Genomic DNA, 20,787 nt, shown 5'->3' with positions numbered 1-20,787 from the left:
GGGGATTGTGGAGGCCAGGTCATCTGATGCAGCACTCCATCACGCTCCTTCTTGGTAAAATATCCCTTACACAGCCTGGAGGTGTGTTGGGTCATTGTCCTGTTGAAAAACAAATGATAGTCCCACTAAGCCCAAACCCGATGGGATGGCGTATCGCTGCAGAATGCTATGGTAGCCATGCTGGTTAAGTGTGCCTTGAATTCTAAGTAAATCACAGACAGAGTCACCAGCAAAGCACCCCCACACCATAACACCTCCTCCTCCATGCTTTACTGTAGGAACTACACATGCGGAGATCATCCGTTTACCCACATCACGTCTCACAAAGACATAGTGGTTTGAACCAAAAATCTCCAATTTGGACTCCAGACCAAAGGACACATTTCCACCGGTCTAATGTCCATTGCTTGTGTTTCTTGGTGTAGCAGTGGTAAGGATTCACTCCATGCTGCTGAAAAGAAAGCTCTGCTGTTGGGACAGCTTTATGTAGGCCCTAACATTTTGTGGGCACCTTTTGTCACCATTATAGTGCAATTAATGTATTGTTTAGTGTTGTGTTGTGGCTTTGCTGGCATGCATTAAAACAATTTGGGGGGAGTTTGCCCCACCAAGATTTACATGCTAAAATCGCCACTGGTATATTTTAGTTGTCACTGGACTAAGCATAGGTGATTTGATGATGTTGAAATGTTGAAGTTGAAATAGTGCTGGAATAGTGGAGGAAGCTCCTGTTTTCTTTGCGACTTGCAGCAACACTCTCAGTAGTTCTAAATCAATAGTTGTTTAGTGGCCCGAAAATGTCGGAAACATTAACTTGCTTGACCATGCTGTAGGTCATGTAACTGTTTGTTACATGCAATATGCTTTGTGGACTTCACCAGACAGAAGTTGCTCTCCGGTTTTGTGATGAAACAAAGGTGTGGTTTAATTTATTCTGCTACTGTGTCTTCGTATTGTCTCAGCCTTCAGGCCTATATATCACGGTTGCAAGGCATATGAACTAACAGGTTATAGAGCAAAGAACGCAATTATCACAACACATAGGTTGTAAAATTGCTTTTTTTTCTGGCTTCCCCAGTGATTTTACCTACGAACCGCTACATGTTAAATCATAGAGACATATACAGATATCACATCTGTTGTAGGCCTACTTCATTGGAGGAGTTATATTTTATTTGTCTCTCCACTATTGACTTAACATTGTTTATGACCAGGCTCTTTGCAGGAAAGTAAGTTAGATGTGCGTCAGTGCATGCCATTAACATTGCCATCAGCAGGTAACTTTCAGATAATGGTCCTTCTTCCAGTCTCATTCATCATCACCGTCCAGAGTGGGCTTCTCGGTGTGTGCATCCATCAGACTATACTGTCAACCAGAGAGTTCCCCCTCCAGCGATCTATTAAATATTAATGAACATAAAGGAAACGAATGTGTAGAGAAGGAACACCATGTGGGTGTTTCACATGGGGATGTGTGAAACTCTGGGCTCGAGCCTAGGTATGAGCCGAATCAGGAAGAAGCGGTACTCGCTAGGCAAGCTGCGTGACGTCCGTTACGGATGGTGCCATGACTCGGATCTGCAGTTGCGCTCAGATCAATGCTGGGGTTGCTGTGGAGTAAGTTTGGGGGGTGAATGTAGCACATGGGTATGTGTGAAACTCACTCCATAGCCTGAAGTGTCCCCACTTGCGCCGCAGAATGTCTTACTTGCGACTGGAGAGACGCTTCAGGAGGGCGGACGGTGTGTTTGAAAGGCAGGCGCCAAATAGACCGAAATAACATTCTGTGAGTTTCCTGAGGCAGAGTTTATTTGTTGTAGAACGCAACACATTTATTATTAATGAGACGTGGGCCCATCAGGGAAGAGAGAGGAGAGGAATCAGAGAGACATCCTGGACAAGTGTGAGGGATGGAGGGCCCGAGAAGGAGATGGAGAGATCAACCGCAGTGGGAGAGCCTTGGAGGATGGGTAACATTTTAGCTATTTGGGTATGTGGTGTTGTGAGGCAGGTGGGATGGAGATGGATGTATAGAGAGGTAAGGGAAACACAGACTGAGGTGAGACTATGTTTGAGAGATTGTCACACATACTGTATACAGAGAACTTTAAACAATCCACAACTGTGATCTATGTCAGCAATCCTACCTACTGCCTTACAACACCTGTCTTGGCCGTCACCGATTGCGTGTATGTAATTAGCTGATATGGTAAAACTTGTTTAAGGCTGTGACCTCACAGCCTAAAAATGGCCTACTATTCAGTCCTATGTTTGAATCAGAAAGAAATATTGGTGTGATAGTATGGGAGAGGATGTGTTCCAACTGGCACCCTATTTCCTATACAGTGCATTACTTTTGACCAGAGTCCATCAACAACAACTTGATTTGCCTTCATCAACAACTTGATTTGCTGTTTCATGTTTCCCTTGTAATTGCACCTAAAATCCACAACATATTTTGCAAACACCAACTTTCAGGTTTGTGAACCACTTTGGGTGGTACAGAATGGAAATATGGTGTTTAAAATCCTCAAACCAGCTTCAAACACACAGTTTTGGTGCATTACTTTTTGTAATTAAAGGGTTGGAATTCTCCCTCTCTCTCTCTCTCTTTGCATTGTTGTGAGGTAACCAACAATGCAAAGAGCGAGAGCGAGAGAGACTGTTGACACCCCAAAAAAGCCTGGAGTGACACCAATGCTTCTATGGAAAAACACCACAAGGGTTGCAAATAGTTCAATAACACACTTATTTATTTATGTTTATCCACTTCAAAACCATAAAATATTCTCTACAAGTGTAACTATTGCAATTATATAACTTGTATTTATCTTAAGGAAGGTAGTGTAAATGTCTAAAGCTCTAAGTAAATACTATTTATTAGATAAAACACATTTTTATACACTACTATTCTGTTTATGTCTGGCCATATCTCCACTTGGCCTAAGAAATGCTATTTAATTCTCAGTCCAGACAAGACTCCGCTCTTATGAATCCATGTACTTCATGACTAATGTTATTGGTAGGTATCCCAGTACATCGACCTTATTTTTTTACTTCAATAGTTTGTAGGAAATAACCCATACCATTATCGCATACAGCATTGCGCATCATCTTTATGCATGTGGATCATGACATTCTTGGAGCAAACAGAGACCACTCAGGCTGCTTTACAAAACAAGATAGAACGCTGTTTATTCATATCACAACTCATTTTTGGTTACAGAAACATCCAGTTGAAAATAAAATATTTCATAAGTTCAAAATAAGCCTTTTTGGGGTTTGGACAATCTTTCAGAATGCAACCTGTCACTCTCCCGATAATCGTATATTGTAGTATCATAACAATACTACTATCACATGTCGTTCTGATGTAACAGTTTTAGTTTGCCATCAATTTACATTCAGACCGATTCAGACCAATTCAATTCACAAGCACTTGAGCAGGTAAGAGTTGCAGAATGCTCCGCGAGGACAGTCGCACATTTTGCCGATTCTCGCGCCCTTTCTCACTGCGCACTGCTCTCCAACGTCGCACTGAAAAGAGAAGGTAAACAAAATAAGACCGTGTGTGACATTTTTGCCAACAGATGCAAAGGTCTATGGGGCCATATCCACCTGTCACCACATCAGATCACATCATCCACAAAACATGGCACATTAAAGCATTTAGTAAAAGTTAAAATGTTGAAATTTAGTTTTACGCGCCAGTTTAGACAATACATTTTTAGAAGTATAGGTCTTTCCACTTTTAGAAGATTCGTTCAAATTGTTATATTTACCGTAGGGACTTGGCCGAATTTATTTTCCCAGAATGGAAGTCTCTTGGTCTGCAGCTTTTTAAGAACGTCATGTAGTGCTCCAAGCTGTGGGAAATATGGAATATGGACACATTAGAATGAGAAATCCTTCCAAAGCAGACCTCTCCAATAGACAAACAGCTAATACTAATCAATCAATAAAGTCGCACGTTTTACTTTTAGCCTAGATAGAAACTTACCAGTTGCTTTTCGTTGGTCAAGTTCGGATCTTTGGGGTAGAAGTCTCTCACACTTCTTGTGTCGAGGTCCAATTCGGAATCCGAATAGTCCATTTCAGCACTAAGAACGATAGACAGCAACACCGCGCAAACCACCGCTCTGGTCCATAGTCTGGAACTTTCCATGGTCCTTAAGAGATTGCGCACAGCAGAAGATATCTTTCGTCTCCAAGAGGTCCTGTTCAAATACTCCAGTTACCGCAATCCAAACACCTTTTATCTGTTTACAGACTCCATGTACTTCATGACTAATGTTATTGGTAGGTATCCCAGTACATCGACCTCATTTTTTTACTTCAATAGTTTGTAGGCAATAACCCATACCATTATCGCATACAGCATTGCGCATAATCTTTATGCATGTGGATCATGAAATTCTTGGAGCAAACAGAGACCACTCAGGCTGCTTTACAAAACAAGATAGAACGCTGTTTATTCATATCACAACTCATTTTTGGTTACAGAAACATCCAGTTGAAAATAAAATATTTCATAAGTTCAAAATAAGCCTTTTTGGGGTTTGGACAATCTTTCAGAATGCAACCTGTCACTCTCCCGATAATCGTATATTGTAGTATCATAACAATACTACTATATCACATGTCGTTCTGATGTAACAGTTTTAGTTTGCCATCAATTTACATTCAGACCGATTCAGACCAATTCAATTCACAAGCACTTGAGCAGGTAAGAGTTGCAGAATGCTCCGCGAGGACAGTCGCACATTTTGCCGATTCTCGCGCCCTTTCTCACTGCGCACTGCTCTCCAACGTCGCACTGAAAAGAGAAGGTAAACAAAATAAGACCGTGTGTGATATTTTTGCCAACAGATGCAAAGGTCTATGGGGCCATATCCACCTGTCACCACATCAGATCACATCATCCACAAAACATGGCACATGAAAGCATTTAGTGAAAGTTAAAATGTTGAAATTTAGTTTTACGCGCCAGTTTAGACAATACATTTTTAGAAGTATAGGTCTTTCCACTTTTAGAAGCTTCGTTCAAATTGTTATATTTACCGTAGGGACTTGGCCGAATTTCTTTTCCCAGAACGGAAGTCTCTTGGTCTGCAGCTTTTTAAGAACGTCATGTAGTGCTCCAAGCTGTGGGAAATATGGAATATGGACACATTAGAATGAGAAATCCTTCCAAAGCAGACCTCTCCAATAGACAAACAGCTAATACTAATCAATCAATAAAGTCGCACGTTTTACTTTTAACCTAGATAGAAACTTACCAGTTGCTTTTCGTTGGTCAAGTTCGGATCTTTGGGGTAGAAGTCTCTCACACTTCTTGTGTCGAGGTCCAATTCGGAATCCGAATAGTCAATTTCAGCACTAAGAACGATGGACAGCAACACCGCGCAAACCACGGCTCTGGTCCATAGTCTGGAACTTTCCATGGTCCTTAAGAGATTGCGCACAGTAGAAGATATCTTTCGTCTCCAAGAGGTCCTGTTCAAATACTCCAGTTACCGCAATACAAACACCCTTTATCTGTTTACAGCCGTAACCGATGTCTGTGGCTTCCGTTGTGCCACCTTAACCATAGATTTTTCATACGTAAGCGAGATGGCGTGGGTGAGTCATTGCGTAAAGTTGGCTGGCTTGTCATTGCGTAAAGTTGCGGGCGCTCCTACAAGGCATAGCCTACTCTCTTTTTTTTTTCTTTTTTTTTGACGACATGAGATGTTTTCTATGACATGGTATGTGCCAGAAATAGCACCTCGATATTCATGCTGGACGGGATGACGAGGTCCATTTGGAGAGGGGTCAGTTTTTGGCAGAGGAAAGACGGAAGAAACAGTGTACCTCAGGTAGAGCATGGCGCTTGCAACGCCAGGGTTGTGGGTTCGATTCTCACGGAGGACCAGTACAAAATGTATGCACTCAGAACTGTAAGTCGCTCTAGATAAGAGCGTCTGCTAAATGACTCAAATGTAAATGTAATGTAAATAGTTATGCTATATCAGTGTAAAGATAGTAGCGTTGCGCGTTAATTACTAGTGTAATTGCAAAAATCCACCATTGTACCTGGTCATTGGATGCAAACTTTTATAGCCTATAGAATTGACGATCTTATCAAATAATTACACCCGTTTCATTGTGTATTTTGGACACATTACAGATGACACCATGAACGTAAAAAAAAAATGTAGGCCAATAGTTTTAGTTATCTCTGGTGCCATGTGCGGTGAGGCTGCTGTGCTGTACATTTTTTGTCCCATTTTCTCGCCAAAAAATCATGGCATCCAGAAATCAGGATGTCTTTGTGTGTCATCTCTCCTCTCCTTCTGTTTGGAGACTTGGGTTGGGAAACAGACTAAACTGGTCAGAACTCCACATGACGCACTAGCCTACTCATCTTTAACCATTCTGTGCATTGAGACAATTAACCACAACACAAGCAGCGTTATCGTGTAGAGATGATCATTAGAAATATTGACACAGATCACAGACGGGTATACTGTGTTGCTGTGTTACTGTTACATTATGTTTTGTTTTTGATCATCTCGGTTTCTGACGGCAGCATCAAGTCTCTCCGGGTTCGGAGCTGGCTATTCACGAAACATCCGAACATCTCTTTTGATCTCTTATTTCCGCGATATCCCCGTTTCCTCTCTGTCAGCCCGAGACGGAGATGAGGACTAGAGCGCTTTGATTGCGCTGGGGCTCTGCGCATTTGTGTGAGTCACTCCTCTATTTTCCAATTACCGACTTAGACGCCGGATAGGCCTATTAAAAACAAATGTTATTCACAACAGATAAAACACATGTTTATTAGCAGTGGTGGGAAAAGTACCCAATTTTTCATAAGCTACTTGAGTAAAGATACCTTAATAGAAAATGTCTCAAGTAAAAGTGAAAGTCACCCAGTAAAATACTACTTGAGTAAAAGTCTAAAGGTATTTGGTTTTAAATGTACAGTGGTGGAAAAAGTATCCAATTGTCATAATTGAGTAAAAGTAACAAGTAAAAGTAAATGCTATAGGAGACATCAAATTTCTTAAATAAGCAAACCAGTTGGCACAATTTTTATTTTTAATTATTTATAAATCATGGACAGTCAGGCGCAGGTTCCCTATGGTCCCACTCAAGCCAATTTCAAGAATTCAATTGTTATTATTTGTGATCGGTTTGCGTTGCTTTTATTGAATGTAGGCCTACAGAAAGATGTCTTTGCATTTGTGTTGAGTTGTGATGTTTTGCATTGTGTTGTTGCCATAGTTTTATTCAACAACACATCAGCTGCTAGAAGAGCTTCTCCTCTCATTCAGATATTTCCTAACTAGACCCAACAACAAAGCACCAATTAACCTACAAATGGAAGGTCAAGGAAATTAAACTTTTTATTGATCATGGAGGCAGCCAAAGCCAACCCACATTCTGGGAAATTCAGATAATTAGAACCAGATTTCTGTCTAGACCAAATAAATCAACATTGGCTGTATACATAGCGCCTACTTCAATCCATCAATGAAGAAGGCGTCAGGCACTGACTGCAAAACTTAGTCTGGGTATTCTTTTTAGTGCAGCAATAGTAACTACTCCATATATGCTTTTTAAATCTACAATTGAATGGAAAAGTTTCAATAGACAAGACTCTACTGTAATCACTTTTCTTTCACTTCATTTGTATAGATCTGTCACACACACAACACAAAAAGAATACCAACAAACAGAACAGACACGACAAACACAGTCGACACCACACAATGTCATATATAGAGCTCCAGCCCATGATATTGATTGATTGATTTTGTGTGTGTGTGTATGTTTAGGAGTGCAACGGAGAAGAGACAAGTGAAAATACAGTGGAAGAGTACAAGAGAGAGACAGGATTGAGGTTAAAGGTTATCCAACTTGTTTACCCTGAGTGAAGGATTCTGTTATGATGGTATGAAGGTACACTGCCTTTCTCAGCTGTGTGTGTGTATGTGTTACTGCCTGTGTGTGTGTGTTACTGCCTGTGTGTGTGTTACTGCCTGTGTGTGCTAGTGCCTGTGTGTGTGTGTGTTACTGTGTGTGTGTGTGTTACTGCCTGTGTGTGTGTTACTGCCGGTGTGTGTGTTACTGCCTGTGTGTGTGTGTGTGTGTGTGTGTGTGTGTGTGTGTTACTGCCTGTGTGTGTGTGTTACTGCCTGTGTATGTGTTACTGCCTGTGTGTGTGTATGTGTTATTGCCTGTGTGTATGTGTTACTGCCTGTGTATGTGTTACTGCCTGTGTGTGTGTGTTACTGCCTGTGTGTGTGTGTGTGTGTGTGTGTGTGTGTGTGTTACTGCCTGTGTGTGTGTGTATGTGTTATTGCCTGTGTGTATGTGTTACTGCCTGTGTATGTGTTACTGCCTGTGTGTGTATGTGTTACTGCCTGTGTGTGTTACTGCCTGTGTGTGTATCAATGTTGTCTTTGAAGTCAATTCCCAACTGAACGGTGCTGCTGTTGTGTAGGAGAACTCATTCTTCATGATTTCCTCCCCTAGTTATCCCTTCCTTCCCTCCTCCTTCTCTCTTCCTCCCCTCTTCCTCCCATTATCCTTCCCATCTTCCGCCCCTCAACCTCTAATCTTCCTCCCATCTTCCTCCCCTCTTCCTCCCCTCTTCCTTCCCTCTTCCACCCCCTCTTCCTCCCCTCTTCCTTCCCTCTTCCTCCCCTCTTCCTCTTAGCTTCCTCCCATCTTCCTCCCCTCTTCCTCTTAGCTTCCGACCATCTTCCTCCCCTCTTCCTCCCCCCTTCCTTCCCTCTTCCTCTTAGCTTCCTCCCATCTTCCTCCCCTCTTCCTTGCCCTCTTCCTTCCCTCTTCCTCCCCCTCTTCCTCCCCTCTTCCTTCCCTCTTCCTCCCCTCTTCCTCTTAGCTTCCTCCCATCTTCCTCCCCTCTTCCTCTTAGCTTCCTCCCATCTTCCTCCCCTCTTCCACCCCTCTTCCTCCCATCTTCCTTCCCTCTTCCTTCCCTCTTCCTCTTAGCTTCCTCCCATCTTCCTCCCCTCTTCCTTGCCCTCTTCCTTCCCTCTTCCTTCCATCTTCCTCCCCTCTTCCTCTTAGCTTCCTCCCATCTTCCTCCCCTCTTCCTCTTAGCTTCCTCCCCTCTTCCTCCCCTCTTCCTCTTAGCTTCCTCCCATCTTCCACCCCTCTTCCTCCCCTCTTCCTTCCCTCTTCCTTCCCTCTTCCTCTTAGCTTCCTCCCATCTTCCTCCCCTCTTCCTTGCCCTCTTCCTTCCCTCTTCCTTCCATCTTCCTCCCCTCTTCCTCTTAGCTTCCTCCCATCTTCCTCCCCTCTTCCTCTTAGCTTCCTCCCCTCTTCCTCTTAGCTTCCTCCCATCTTCCACCCCTCTTCCTCCCCTCTTCCTTCCCTCTTCCTTCCCTCTTCCTCTTAGCTTCCTCCCCTCTTCCTCCCCTCTTCCTCCCCTCTTCCTCCCCTCTTCTATCCCTCTTCCTTCCATCTTCCTCCCCTCGTCCTCTTAGCTTCCTCCCATCTTCCTTCCCTCTTCCTCTTAGCCTCCTCCCATCTTCCTCCCCTCTTCCTTCCCTCTTCCTTCCATCTTCCTCCCCTCTTCCTCTTAGCTTCCTCCCATCTTCCTCCCCTCTTCCTCTTAGCTTCCTCCCCTCTTCCTCCCCTTTTCCTCACATCTTCCTTACATCTTCCTCCTTTCTCCTTCTGCTGGTGTTTGTTTTATTGAGACTCCCAAATCCCCTCCCTTTGTAGCCTTTCTCCCCTGTGTGTGTGTGGGTGCGTGTGTGGGTGTGTGCGTGCGTGTTTGTGTGCATGTGTATGTGTGTGTGTGTGTGTGTGTGTGCGTGTGTGTGTCAGTAGGGTCTAATTATCAAGCCAATAGGACTTTGCGCTGCTGCCATTGATTCTGCGTGGGAGTGGATGATTACGTCCTTCATGCCTCAGATATTTAAATGTTGTTTAGTCTCTCACAGTAGAGGACAATCATAAGATCTGGGCTCAAACAAACACAAAGAAGATGGCTGAGTCCCAACTGGCAGCCTATTCCCTATAGGGCTTTGCTCAAAAGTAGTGCACTATATATACAGTATAGGGAATAGGGTGCCATTTGGGACGCAGACGAAGAAGACGGCATCCTGCACTGCACCGAGCTGCTGCGTCATGGCAGAGGGAGTTGGAACAAAGCTAGAAATCTTGTCTTTAGTGGGCATAAACTTGGACTTGCGCCGCACGTCTTTCTTGGACATCCATGTATGATTCATGAGAAGGTTCAAACTACTGTATGCTCACACACACACACACACACACATCACACACATCACACACACACACACACACACACATCACACACACAAAGAATAAAATAGTATGGATTTACTTATCAAAATAAAGTTTTGAATGAAAATACAGGTAACTGCCAAAATAAAGGAAAGCACCTTCTTTCAATATACAAAGTATATTGAAAGAAGGTGCTCCCACACAGGTGTGGTTCCTGAGTTAATTAAGCAATTAACATCCCATCACACACACACACACACACATACACAGGCTTCTTTATCTGGATCCCCATTAGCTGATGCCGGGGTCCAATTCATCTCTGATCAGTGAGTTGGGTTTTTAGTTCAGTTTAGTTTTATTTTGTACATGGCAGCTAAAAGCTGGGTTGGTAGTCAATTGAGTGTGATGTAACCAAAGTTACAAGTTGTTTGGGAAGCTCTGGGAAAAGTAGACTTTCTCCATGTAAGAAAGTTAGACATCTGTCTCCTCTCTAACCTTGCTGCCTATTTCTGTGACACCTCTTGAGTTTTGCTGTGGTGAATCTGTGATTACCTGCCCCACCAGGTCAAATCTGTCTCCTCTCTAAACTTCCTGCCTAGCTTTGCTGTGGTGAAGCTGTGATTACCCACCAGGTCAAATCTACCCTACCCTCATCTCTTCTCCTTCATCTGCACTGATTGGAAAAGACTTGACAGGCAGCTCATCATCAGGCTGGCTTACATCTGGTTCTTTCAGATAAGAGCAATCAAGGAGAGGAGATGAGGATAGGAGCGGTTATGGAGCGGGCCAAGAGCTTCAAGTTCCTTGGCATCCACATCACTAAGGACTTAACATGGTCCACACACTCCTGCACAGTCGTGAAGAAGGCACGGCAGCGCCTCTTTCCCCTCAGGAGGCTGAAAAGATTTGTCATGGGCCCTCGGATCCTCAAAACGTTCTACAGCTGCACCATCAAGAGCATCTTGACTGGCTGCATCACCGCTTGGTATGCAAAATGCACCGCTCTTGACCGCAAAGTGCTACAGAGGGTGGTGCGGACAGCCCAGTACATCACTTGGGCCGAGCTCCCTGCCATCCAGGACCTCTACAGTGCATTCGGAAAGTATTCAGACCCCTTCACTTTTTCCACATTTTGTTACGTTACAGCCTTAATCTAAAATGGATTAAATTGTTTTTCCCCCTCATCAATCTACACACAATACCCCATAATGACAAAACAAAAACTGATATTTTGAAATGTTTGCAAATTTAAATAAAATACAAAAACTGAAAAATCACATTTACATAAGTATTCAGACCCTTTACTCAGTACTTTGTTGAAGCACCTTTGGCAGCGATTACAGCCTCGAGTCTTCTTGGGTATGATGCTACAAGCTTGGCACACCTGTATTTGGGGAGTTTCTCCCATTCTTCTCTGCAGATCCTCTCAAGCTTTGTCAGGTTGGATGGGGAGTGTCGCTGCACAGCTATTTTCAAGTCTCTTCAGAGATGTTCGATCAGGTTCAGGTCCAGGCTCTGGTTGGGCCACTCTAGGACATTCAGAGACTTGTCCCGAAGCCACTCTTGCGTTGTCTGGCTGTGTGCTTAGTGTTGTTGCCCTGTTGGAAGGTGAACCTTCGCCCCAGTCTGAGGTCCTGAGCTCTCCGGAGCAGGTTTTCATCAAGGATCTCTCTGTACTTTGCTCCGTTCATTTTTCCCTCGATCCTGACTAGTCTCCCAGTCCCTGCCGCTGAAAAACATCCCCATAGCATGATGCTGCCACCACCATGCTTCACCGCAGGGATGGTGCCAGGCTTCCTCCAGAAGGTTTCATCAGACCAGATCATCTTGTTTCTCATGGTCTGAGAGTCCTTTAGGTGCCTTTTGGCAAACTACAAGCGGGCTGTCATGTGCCTGTTACTGAGGAGGGGCTTCCATCTGGCCACCCTACCATAAAGGCCTGATTGGTGGAGTGCTGCAGAGATGGTTGTCTTTCTGGAAGGTTCTCCCATCTCTACAGAGGACCTCTGGAGCTCTGTCAGAGTGACCATCGGGTTCTTGGTCACCTCCCTGACCAAGGCCCTTCTCCCCCAATTGCTCAGTTTGGCCGGGCGGCCAGCTCTAGGAAGAGACTTGGTGGTTCCAAACTTCTTACATTTCAGAATGATGGAGGCCACTGTGTTCTTGGGGACCTTCAATGCTGCAGAAATGTTTTGGTACCATTCCTCAGATCTGTCCCTCGACACAATCCTGTCTTTTTAGTAAATTTGCAAAAATACATATTTAATCAATTTTAGAATAAAGCTGTATAATATAACAAAATGTGGGTAAAGTGAAGGGGTCTAAATAATTTCCGAATGCACTGTATATCAGGCAGAGGAAGACCCGAAAAATTGGCAATGACTCCAGCCACCAAAGCAATAGAATGTTCACTCTGCTACCGTCCAGCAAACGGTACTGGAGCATCAGCTCTAGGACCAACAGGCTCCGAGACAGCTTCTACCCACAAGTCATAAGACTGCTGTATAGCCAGACTGCTAAATAGTCAATTAATGGTACCAAACTATCTGCACTGACCCTATCTGCACTGACCCTATCTGCACTGACCCTACGCACACTCACTAGACTATGTACTGTATGCACACCATATACACACTCACTCACATGCTACATTGACACTCCCCCACAAAACCTACACACATTCACACACACTACATACGCACACACACATAACACACACATGCATACAGACACACACACACACTCTCTCTCTTACACTCATCATTTGCTGCTGCTACTTTGTCCTTTATTTTAGTCTTATTATTATCTATCTTGATGCATTGTCACTTTACCCTTCCTTCATGTACATATCTACCTCAAATACCTCTTACCTCTGCACATTGATCTGGTACTGGTACTCCCTGTATATAGCTCCACATTGATCTGGTACTGGTACACCCTGTATATAGCTCCACATTGATCTGCTACTGGTACTCCCTGTATATAGCTCCACATTGATCTGGTACTGGTACACCCTGTATATAGCTCCACATTGATCTGGTACTGGTACTCCCTGTATATAGCTCCGTTCTTGTGTATTTTATTTGATTCCTCGTGTTACTATTTTATTTGTATTATTATTATTTTTTAACTCTGCATCGTTGGGAAGGGCTCGCAAGCAAGCATTTCACGGTTGTATTCGGCACATGTGACAAATACAATTATATTTGATTTGAGGACAGACTAGGGAAAAGCCTTAGACATACTGTATATAGGTCTTTGTGAGAGAACAGGCGGCAATAGGAGTGAGAGCGGAAAGATGAAGGATGGAGAGAGGTGCAGAGAGGTGGAGAGAGGAGGGAGAGAGGTGCAGAGAGGAGGGAGAGAGGTGGAGAGACGAGGGAGAGAGGTGCAGAGGTGGAGAGAGGAGGGAGAGAGGTGAAGAGAGGTGCAGAGGAGGGAGAGAGGAGGGAGAGAGGGGGGAGAGAGGTGCAGAGAGGTGGAGTGAGGAGGGAGATAGGTGGAGAGAGGTGCAGAGAGGCAGAGAGGTGGAGAGAGGAGGGAGAGAGGTGCAGAGAGGTGCAGAGGTGGAGAGAGGAGGGAGAGGTGCAGAGAGGTGGAGGGAGAGAGGTGCAGAGAGGTGGAGAGAGGAGGGAGAGAGGTGCAGAGAGGTAGAGAGAGGAGGGAAAGAGGTGCAGAGAGGTGGAGAGAGGTGCAGAGAGGCAGAGAGGTGGCGGGAGGAGGGAGAGAGGTGGAGAGAGGAGGGAGAGAGGTGCAGAGCAGCAGATAGGTGGAGAGAGGAGGGAAAGAGAGGCAGAGAGGTGGAGGGAGGAGGGAGAGAGGTGGGTGAGAGGTGCAGAGAGGCAGAGAGGAGGGAGAGAGGAGGGAGAGAGGAGGGAGAGAGGTGCAGAGAGGTGCAGAGAGGTGGAGAGAGAAACAAACGGACTCATATCAAGAGAGGAAGAGCGATCTCAGTACAGTGCTTTAATTACAGCTGGCCATGACACTGTCACCAAGGTGCCTCATTAGTACAGGGCCCATCACTGCCACAACACGCTTTTTATGGACCCTGACGTAAGAGAGGGAGGAGGAGGAGGACACGAGGGGAAAGTGAAGATGCTCCTCAGGTCAATCAATTGCTCTGTCTGTGATCTCCACTTTTTCTCCTCCTCTCTCTCTGTCTCTCTTTTCTCTACTTGTCTCTCTCTCCTCGACTCTCTGTCTCTCTGTCTCTCTATCTCTGTCTCTCTCTCTCTTCCTCACTCTCTCCAATGTCATTGTCTACAGGCCTCTAACATGAAGTGTTGTGATGTCTTTAAGGGTTTTGTTGTCAAGCAGAGTGCCAATCAACACACCCACGCGCACACACGCGCGCGCACACACACACACACACACACACACACACACACACACACACGTTTTGTGTTGATACCAGCTATGACTCACACCTAATTGGTAGATAGCAAGTGAGACAAGAGAAGCCGTATCCATGCAGATATATGCACTAACGACTATGTTGGCATGCTCGCATGGACAGCCAACAATTTCCTTTTCCAGAATGGGATGGCATATTCCTCAGACATCTGCAATAACTACAGCCTGGTGTCTGTGTGGATTATTTCCTGAGTGGTTGTCATGTCTATTGTGTTCTGAATGAATGACTCATAGGAGTAACTGCCCTGTTGTCTTAGTGCCAGTTTGAGCTGTGATTTAGACACTGTTTTAAGGATCATCCCCCCCTCTCTCGGTCTCTGTCTCTCTCTCTCTCTCTTTCTCTGTCTTTCTCTCTCTGTCTCTCTCTCGCTTTCTCTGTCTTTCTCTCTCTGTCTCTCTCTCGCTTTCTCTCGCTCTCTACACACAGAAAACAAAGCAGAGTGTATAGTTACTGTGACTGCTGCAGCGCAATGGTCTCTCAGGGCCTCCTCTTCTCTCTGATGACGTGGACGTGGATTAAGGCCGCCCCCCACACCTCTTTGATTCAGAGGAGTTGGGTTAAATGTGGAAGACACGTTTCAGTTGAATGCATTTATTTGTGCAACTGACTAGGTATCCTCTCTCTCTCTCTCTCTCTCTCTTTCTGCCTCTCTCTCCCCCCATATCCTCCCTGTGAATGCCTGCTCTATATGTTTGTGAGAGTCTCACCTTTCCACAGAGGGTCCATATTAGTGTGTAGCCCAAACTGTTCGGACGCTACAGACAGAATTTGGCATATCGGTTGTACCGACTTCAGACGAGTCCCAAGACACTTGTGGGGGTCGTAGAGCAAAATGGAGAACACCATCGTGTTCATGAGAGTCTCATCTTTCCATAACAGTTGTAGGCCAAACCATTTGGAGTCTACAGACGATTTTGTGAGAAGACAGATTTTGGGGATGTCAACTTTCAACTTTCACCGCAGATGCACTGCAGATGCAGAAGTGCGACATCGGCGGATACTGTATCTCTACTTTAAACGGACTGATTTTTATGGAGATGTTTGTATTATGCCAATTAGATTGGGTTGGTGACCAGTGATGTAGGGTAGATGGATGGATGCTTGTTCATCTTATCAAATGTTTATCATAGTTGGGTTGGAACAAAAGCCCACTGGGCACAGAAGTCAGTTCAAGGTCTAGTTTTGATTTAGATTTCGTTGAGTTGTCAACTAATGTGATTTTTTTTAAAATCACCATGTCATTGGATTTAGGTGAAAAGTTGAGTAAAAAAAGATGAAAGGCCCTTATGTTGATGACTTTTTACAAATCCAATCGGTTTTCCATGTTGATTCAACATCATCACATAGATTTCTTTGGTGGAAATTAGGTGGAAACAACTAGTTTTTGCCCAGTGGGGCAGCCCTCCAGCACTGCTGATGACCATTGTGAAATTATTTTGCCAGATGTTGTCTGATCATTAGTAATTACAGTTGATTCATACAGGCCACTTGAGTTCCCTTCAGAGTCCGATCAGAATCATTTGTTGAGAGCTGACAGTGTTAGCAGGAAGTGTAATTCCAACACAATATAGTCACTACCCAGGCTTCCATCCAACCTTTTTATGGGAGTAAAGCACATGTTGGATAAAACATGTAATGACAGGCCTGATGGAAGCAGCATATCTGTTGGTCAACTTTCCAAATGTGGACAAAACAAAATAGGTGGGATCTTTATATATTTTTTCTTTAACTCATTTAAATTGTATGGAAATGTAATGCAAAAGTCAGGCACAGCCTTTTATCCACAACCAGTCAATTTGATGGAAACATCTCTGGTGGGAAAATTCACATATTGTTTTTGTATGCAGATTTTTGAATATTCACATGAAAATCTGTCAATTGGATTGAAACCTATCTAATGAACAACAAATGATGACAAGGGCTGTGTCCCAAATGGTACCCTATATAGTGCACTACTTTTGACCAGATCCATATGGGTCCTGGTCAAAAGAAGTGCACTACAAAGCTAATATGGTGCCATTTGGGAAGCAGATTACATCCACTATTGCTGACTGATTAACTTGTGCTGAATTGATGGTCTTGAATTAGTTTACTGATGAGTGACAACATTTTTAACATTGTTCTGTTATTAAAGGTTCAATCTACAATAGTTACTGATGTTCAATGGTCATTTCAATGAATGATAAAGATATACCCATTGATTCCTGAACAATATAACTTGCGGGTGGGGCTCCCGTTTTGCTGGAAAACATATAACAGATTGTGGCTTTAAGATATTAATAACTTGAAGGTGAACAAATTATTGAATGAAAAGCATCAAACGTCTTTTCAATAGAAAATAAAGAAAACATGAAGAAAACATGAAGAAAACGTCAACAGAACTAATCCAATTACATCCTCAGCGCTCTGCAACAACTGACCCTGAAAGCCAGGGAGGTAAACTTTAGATTGCGTAACATGCCCTGACACTGTTTATTACTCTCTTATTTTCCTCCAATCCCCCTTTTTATATTTTCTCTCAGCTAACTTTGCCTTGAATCCTGACCCATTTCATGTTCTCAGGCTGCTGGTAATGTCTTCCTGTCAAAACCAATCTCCTCACTTTTGGCAGATGTTTTCTTCTTGTGCTTTATATTTCTCTCTCTCTCTCTCTCTCTCTCTCTCTCTCTCTCTCTCTCTCTCTCTCTCTCTCGCTCTCTCTCATCCTCTCTCTGTCCTCTCAAACTCTGTGAATCTCTTTCTGTGTTCTCTCTCTCTCGCTCTCTCCTCTCTCTCTCTCTCTCTCGTTGAAACCCTCTGTATATTTGACATTCTCTGCGTCTTTAGTGCTTTAGTGCATAATTCAGAGAGAAAGAAAAATATGGCCTCTCACAGTCGAGTGGGTGGAGGCTATGATTAATGCTTAGCTTTGACAGCTACCAACATTAAATCATAACATTGAGATCTTTAAAGCCTGCTTAATGAAGCCAAACACCATCTGTTGAGATGCTTAATGCGTGGGTAGGTAAAGTGTGTCTATAGCTGTGTGTTTGACAACGCTTTATTATTCTGAATAATACTCGTCAAACACATGGGTCAAGAATGGAATGGCATATCATAAGAGCCTGCCTTGTTGGAATAGATAGACTTGTTAAATTTGGGTAAGCAGTTGTTCCTCGGCCCCTTTCTAATAATGGCAAAGAGAAAACAAAAACCAACTCATGACAGAGAGAGAGAGAAAAAGAAAGAAAGAGGGACAGCGAGAGAGAAAGCGGGAGAGATACCTCAATCCACCCCTTCCTTGTCCTCTCATCAGCCCTGAGGCAAACGGAGCAGTGCCGGGTTCATTGGATCAGTGCACGTGTACACTCAGACCTACTCCCCTTGTCGGCCCTGCAGTCCCTCACCACTGGCCTTGTGCGTCATCTTGAGGTAATTGAGGGTTCCGTGCTCGGAACCTTTCTGTCAGCCTCCACAGCTTGGTGTTGTTATTATTGTTCCTAAAAACAACAAGCTTATTTCTGTATTTGCACTATATGGAAATCTTGGCGTCACAGGAGGTTGGTGGCATCTTAATTGGGGAGGACGGGCTCATTGTAATGACTGGAGTGGAAGAAGTGGAATGGTATCAAATACATCAAACACATGGTTACCAGCTGTTTGATGCCGCTCCATTTTCTCCATTCCAACCGCTATTGTGAGCCGTCCTCTCACAAAGTCCCACCCAAAACCGTCCTCCCACAAAGGCCAACCCAAAACCGTCCTCCCACAAAGTCCCACCCAAAACCGTCCTCCCACAAAGGCCAACCCAAAACCGTCCTCCCACAAAGTCCCACCCAAAACCGTCCTCCCCTCAGCAGGCTCCTATGCTTGGCGTTGAGTGTGACATTAAGCTTCTGTAATATTGATGAAACTCTTCCTCCCCTTTCATGTATGTTCATGCACACACACATACACAAATGCACACACATGCTGTACATGCACACAAACACACGCGCACCCACACATTCACTAACCCACACACACAAAATCACACATGCATACCCACACACACACTGCAACCTTTTTAATTCTCATAACCTTTCACATTCAAAGGTTAGGGCTCTCCACAGCACATTAAACACGTGACAGGAGAGGTGACATGGAAGAAAAGATCAGAACATGTCAAACAAAATGTGTTGTGGTGAAGAGGGAAAGAAGACAAACAGTCTCACTCACACACACACACACACACACACAGACTGACTGACTGACTGACTGACTGACTGACTGAGTGAGTGACTGACTGACTGATTGTTTTTGGGTGGAACTTTCCTTTAAGCAATTAACATCCCATAAAGCTTAGGGTCATGTTTAAAAATTCCCAGTTGCCCATTATTTAGCAACCATGGCTATAAGAGATCTCAGTGACTTTGAAAGAGGGGTCTCAAAAGAGCATAGGGGGTTTAAAGGGTGTTTGTGTGTGCGTCAGTCACTGGATCTCAACCCAATTGAACACTTCTGGGAGATTCTGGAGTTGCGCCTGAGACAGTATTTTACACCACCATCAACAAAACACCAAAATGAAGGAATTTATTGTGGAAGAATAGTGTCGTATCCCTCCAATAGAGTTCCAGACACTGTAGAATCTATGCCAAGGCGCATTGAAGCTGTTCTGGCGGCTCATGGTGGCCCAACGCCCTATTAAGACACTATGTTGGTGTTTCCTTTATTTGGGGATTTACCTGTATGTAATTTATTTATATTTTTTGTATTTTGTATTGTATTTTTATTTTTTTTAGCAGACGCTCTTATCCAGAGCGACTTACAGTTAGTGAATACATTTAAAAAAAAAAAAAATTATACTGGCTCCCCGTGGGAAACAAACCCACAACCCTGGCGTTGCAAACGCCATGCTCTATCAACTGAGCTACATCCCTGCCGGCCATTCCCTCCCCTACCCTGGACGACGCTGGGCCAATTGTGCGTCGCCCATGAGTCTCCCGGTCACGGCCGGCTGCGACAGAGCCTGGATACGAACCAGGATCTCTAGTGGCACAGTTAGCACTGCGATGCAGTGCCTTAGACCACTGCGCCACTCAGGAGCAAATTTTAATATATTGGTAACCATTTTATAAAAGCAATAAGGCATGTGAGTCAGTGCTTTTTGATGAATATAGTCACAGCAGTGGAGGCTGCTGAGGGGAGGACGGCTCATAATTAGGGCTGGAACGGAATGGAATGGCATCAAACACATAGAAACCATGTGATTGATGTATTTGATACCATTCTATCTATATCGCTCCAGCCATTACCATGAACCCATCCTCCCCAATTAAGGTGCCACCAACCTCCTGTGAGTGACAGGTAAATGGATTGATTGGCCCTCTGCTTTGCGTCAGGCCGAACAACACCGTTTACCTGCAACTATATTCATGATATAGCACTGCCTCTGACAAAATTCTAAAAAGCACTCCCACTTCTGAGTTAGCTTGTTGCAAGTGTGGGGAAATAATTAATAAAAGGAAAAACCTGCACACTGCTCTTGCCAGTATCACTTCTGTAGCCTCTTTAATCAGAAAACCTATTCAGCTTGCAAAAAGGGTCTGGAAAACATTGATTACACCCCCCCCCCCCCCCCCAAATTGCTTTTATAATAGCAATTGTTCAAACCCCTGTTTGAGTCAGTTATACACCAAGTGAGCCGTAAGTAGACCAGGACAAACATAGCCAACCCCAAGACATAGGAACTGACTAACGCTAAGTTTCATTTGACATTTAAGTAATGAAACTTCCCCTGAGAGCTCCGTTGCTAATCACACTGAAGGTGTTTGCGTTGAGTTGAGTAATTCCATGGATATAAACTTTATTCCCCACTAATTGTCTTACCTCCCCATCTCTTAAAATAACAAGCATTTATGGAAATGTCATTCTGAGTCATTGTAATTCTGATAAAATTCAAGGAAGCACCATCTACTCAGATATTGCCTTTGGACTTATTTTCCCCTGGAGGTAGACTGTGACAGGCAGTTGAACTGGGTCGTGTTCATTAGGCACCAAACCGAAGAAAACAGACTGAAAAGGGGAGGGACTACCTAATGTTGTCCAATTAGAAACACTTGTTTTCATTTTCCGTTGTAAAAATG

At 44.0% G+C, this 20,787-nt stretch overlaps 2 protein-coding genes and 1 pseudogene across 3 annotated transcripts in view; 1 reads left to right on the top strand and 2 right to left on the bottom strand.

Moving 5' to 3' along the window:
- LOC311111392 (uncharacterized protein) overlaps positions 1 to 20,787 on the top strand; it is a gene marked incomplete at both ends in the record, with an annotated part of 153,995 nt that overhangs the window by 96,733 nt on the left and 36,475 nt on the right.
- LOC311111652 (cocaine- and amphetamine-regulated transcript protein-like) lies at positions 3,430 to 4,165 on the bottom strand (the record flags this gene model as incomplete). The annotated part of the gene is made up of 3 exons (XM_084154435.1): positions 3,430 to 3,537; positions 3,783 to 3,866; positions 4,001 to 4,165. The coding sequence occupies 3 exons, from the start codon at positions 4,163 to 4,165 to the stop codon at positions 3,430 to 3,432; spliced, it is 357 nt and encodes a 118-aa protein (XP_084010561.1).
- LOC311111651 (cocaine- and amphetamine-regulated transcript protein-like) lies at positions 4,709 to 5,602 on the bottom strand (annotated as a pseudogene). Its single transcript has 3 exons — positions 5,280 to 5,602; positions 5,062 to 5,145; positions 4,709 to 4,816 (listed from the first exon to the last, which is right to left on the bottom strand). The product of its transcript is annotated as a cocaine- and amphetamine-regulated transcript protein-like (transcript).

The sequence above is a fragment of the Coregonus lavaretus genome, assembly GCF_964263955.1.
Source record: "Coregonus lavaretus genome assembly, chromosome: 37".
In the NCBI taxonomy this organism is placed as follows: Eukaryota; Metazoa; Chordata; class Actinopteri; order Salmoniformes; family Salmonidae; genus Coregonus; species Coregonus lavaretus.
The sequence above is the reverse complement of the archived record's forward strand: the minus strand, read 5'-3'. Positions and strand labels throughout refer to the sequence as shown.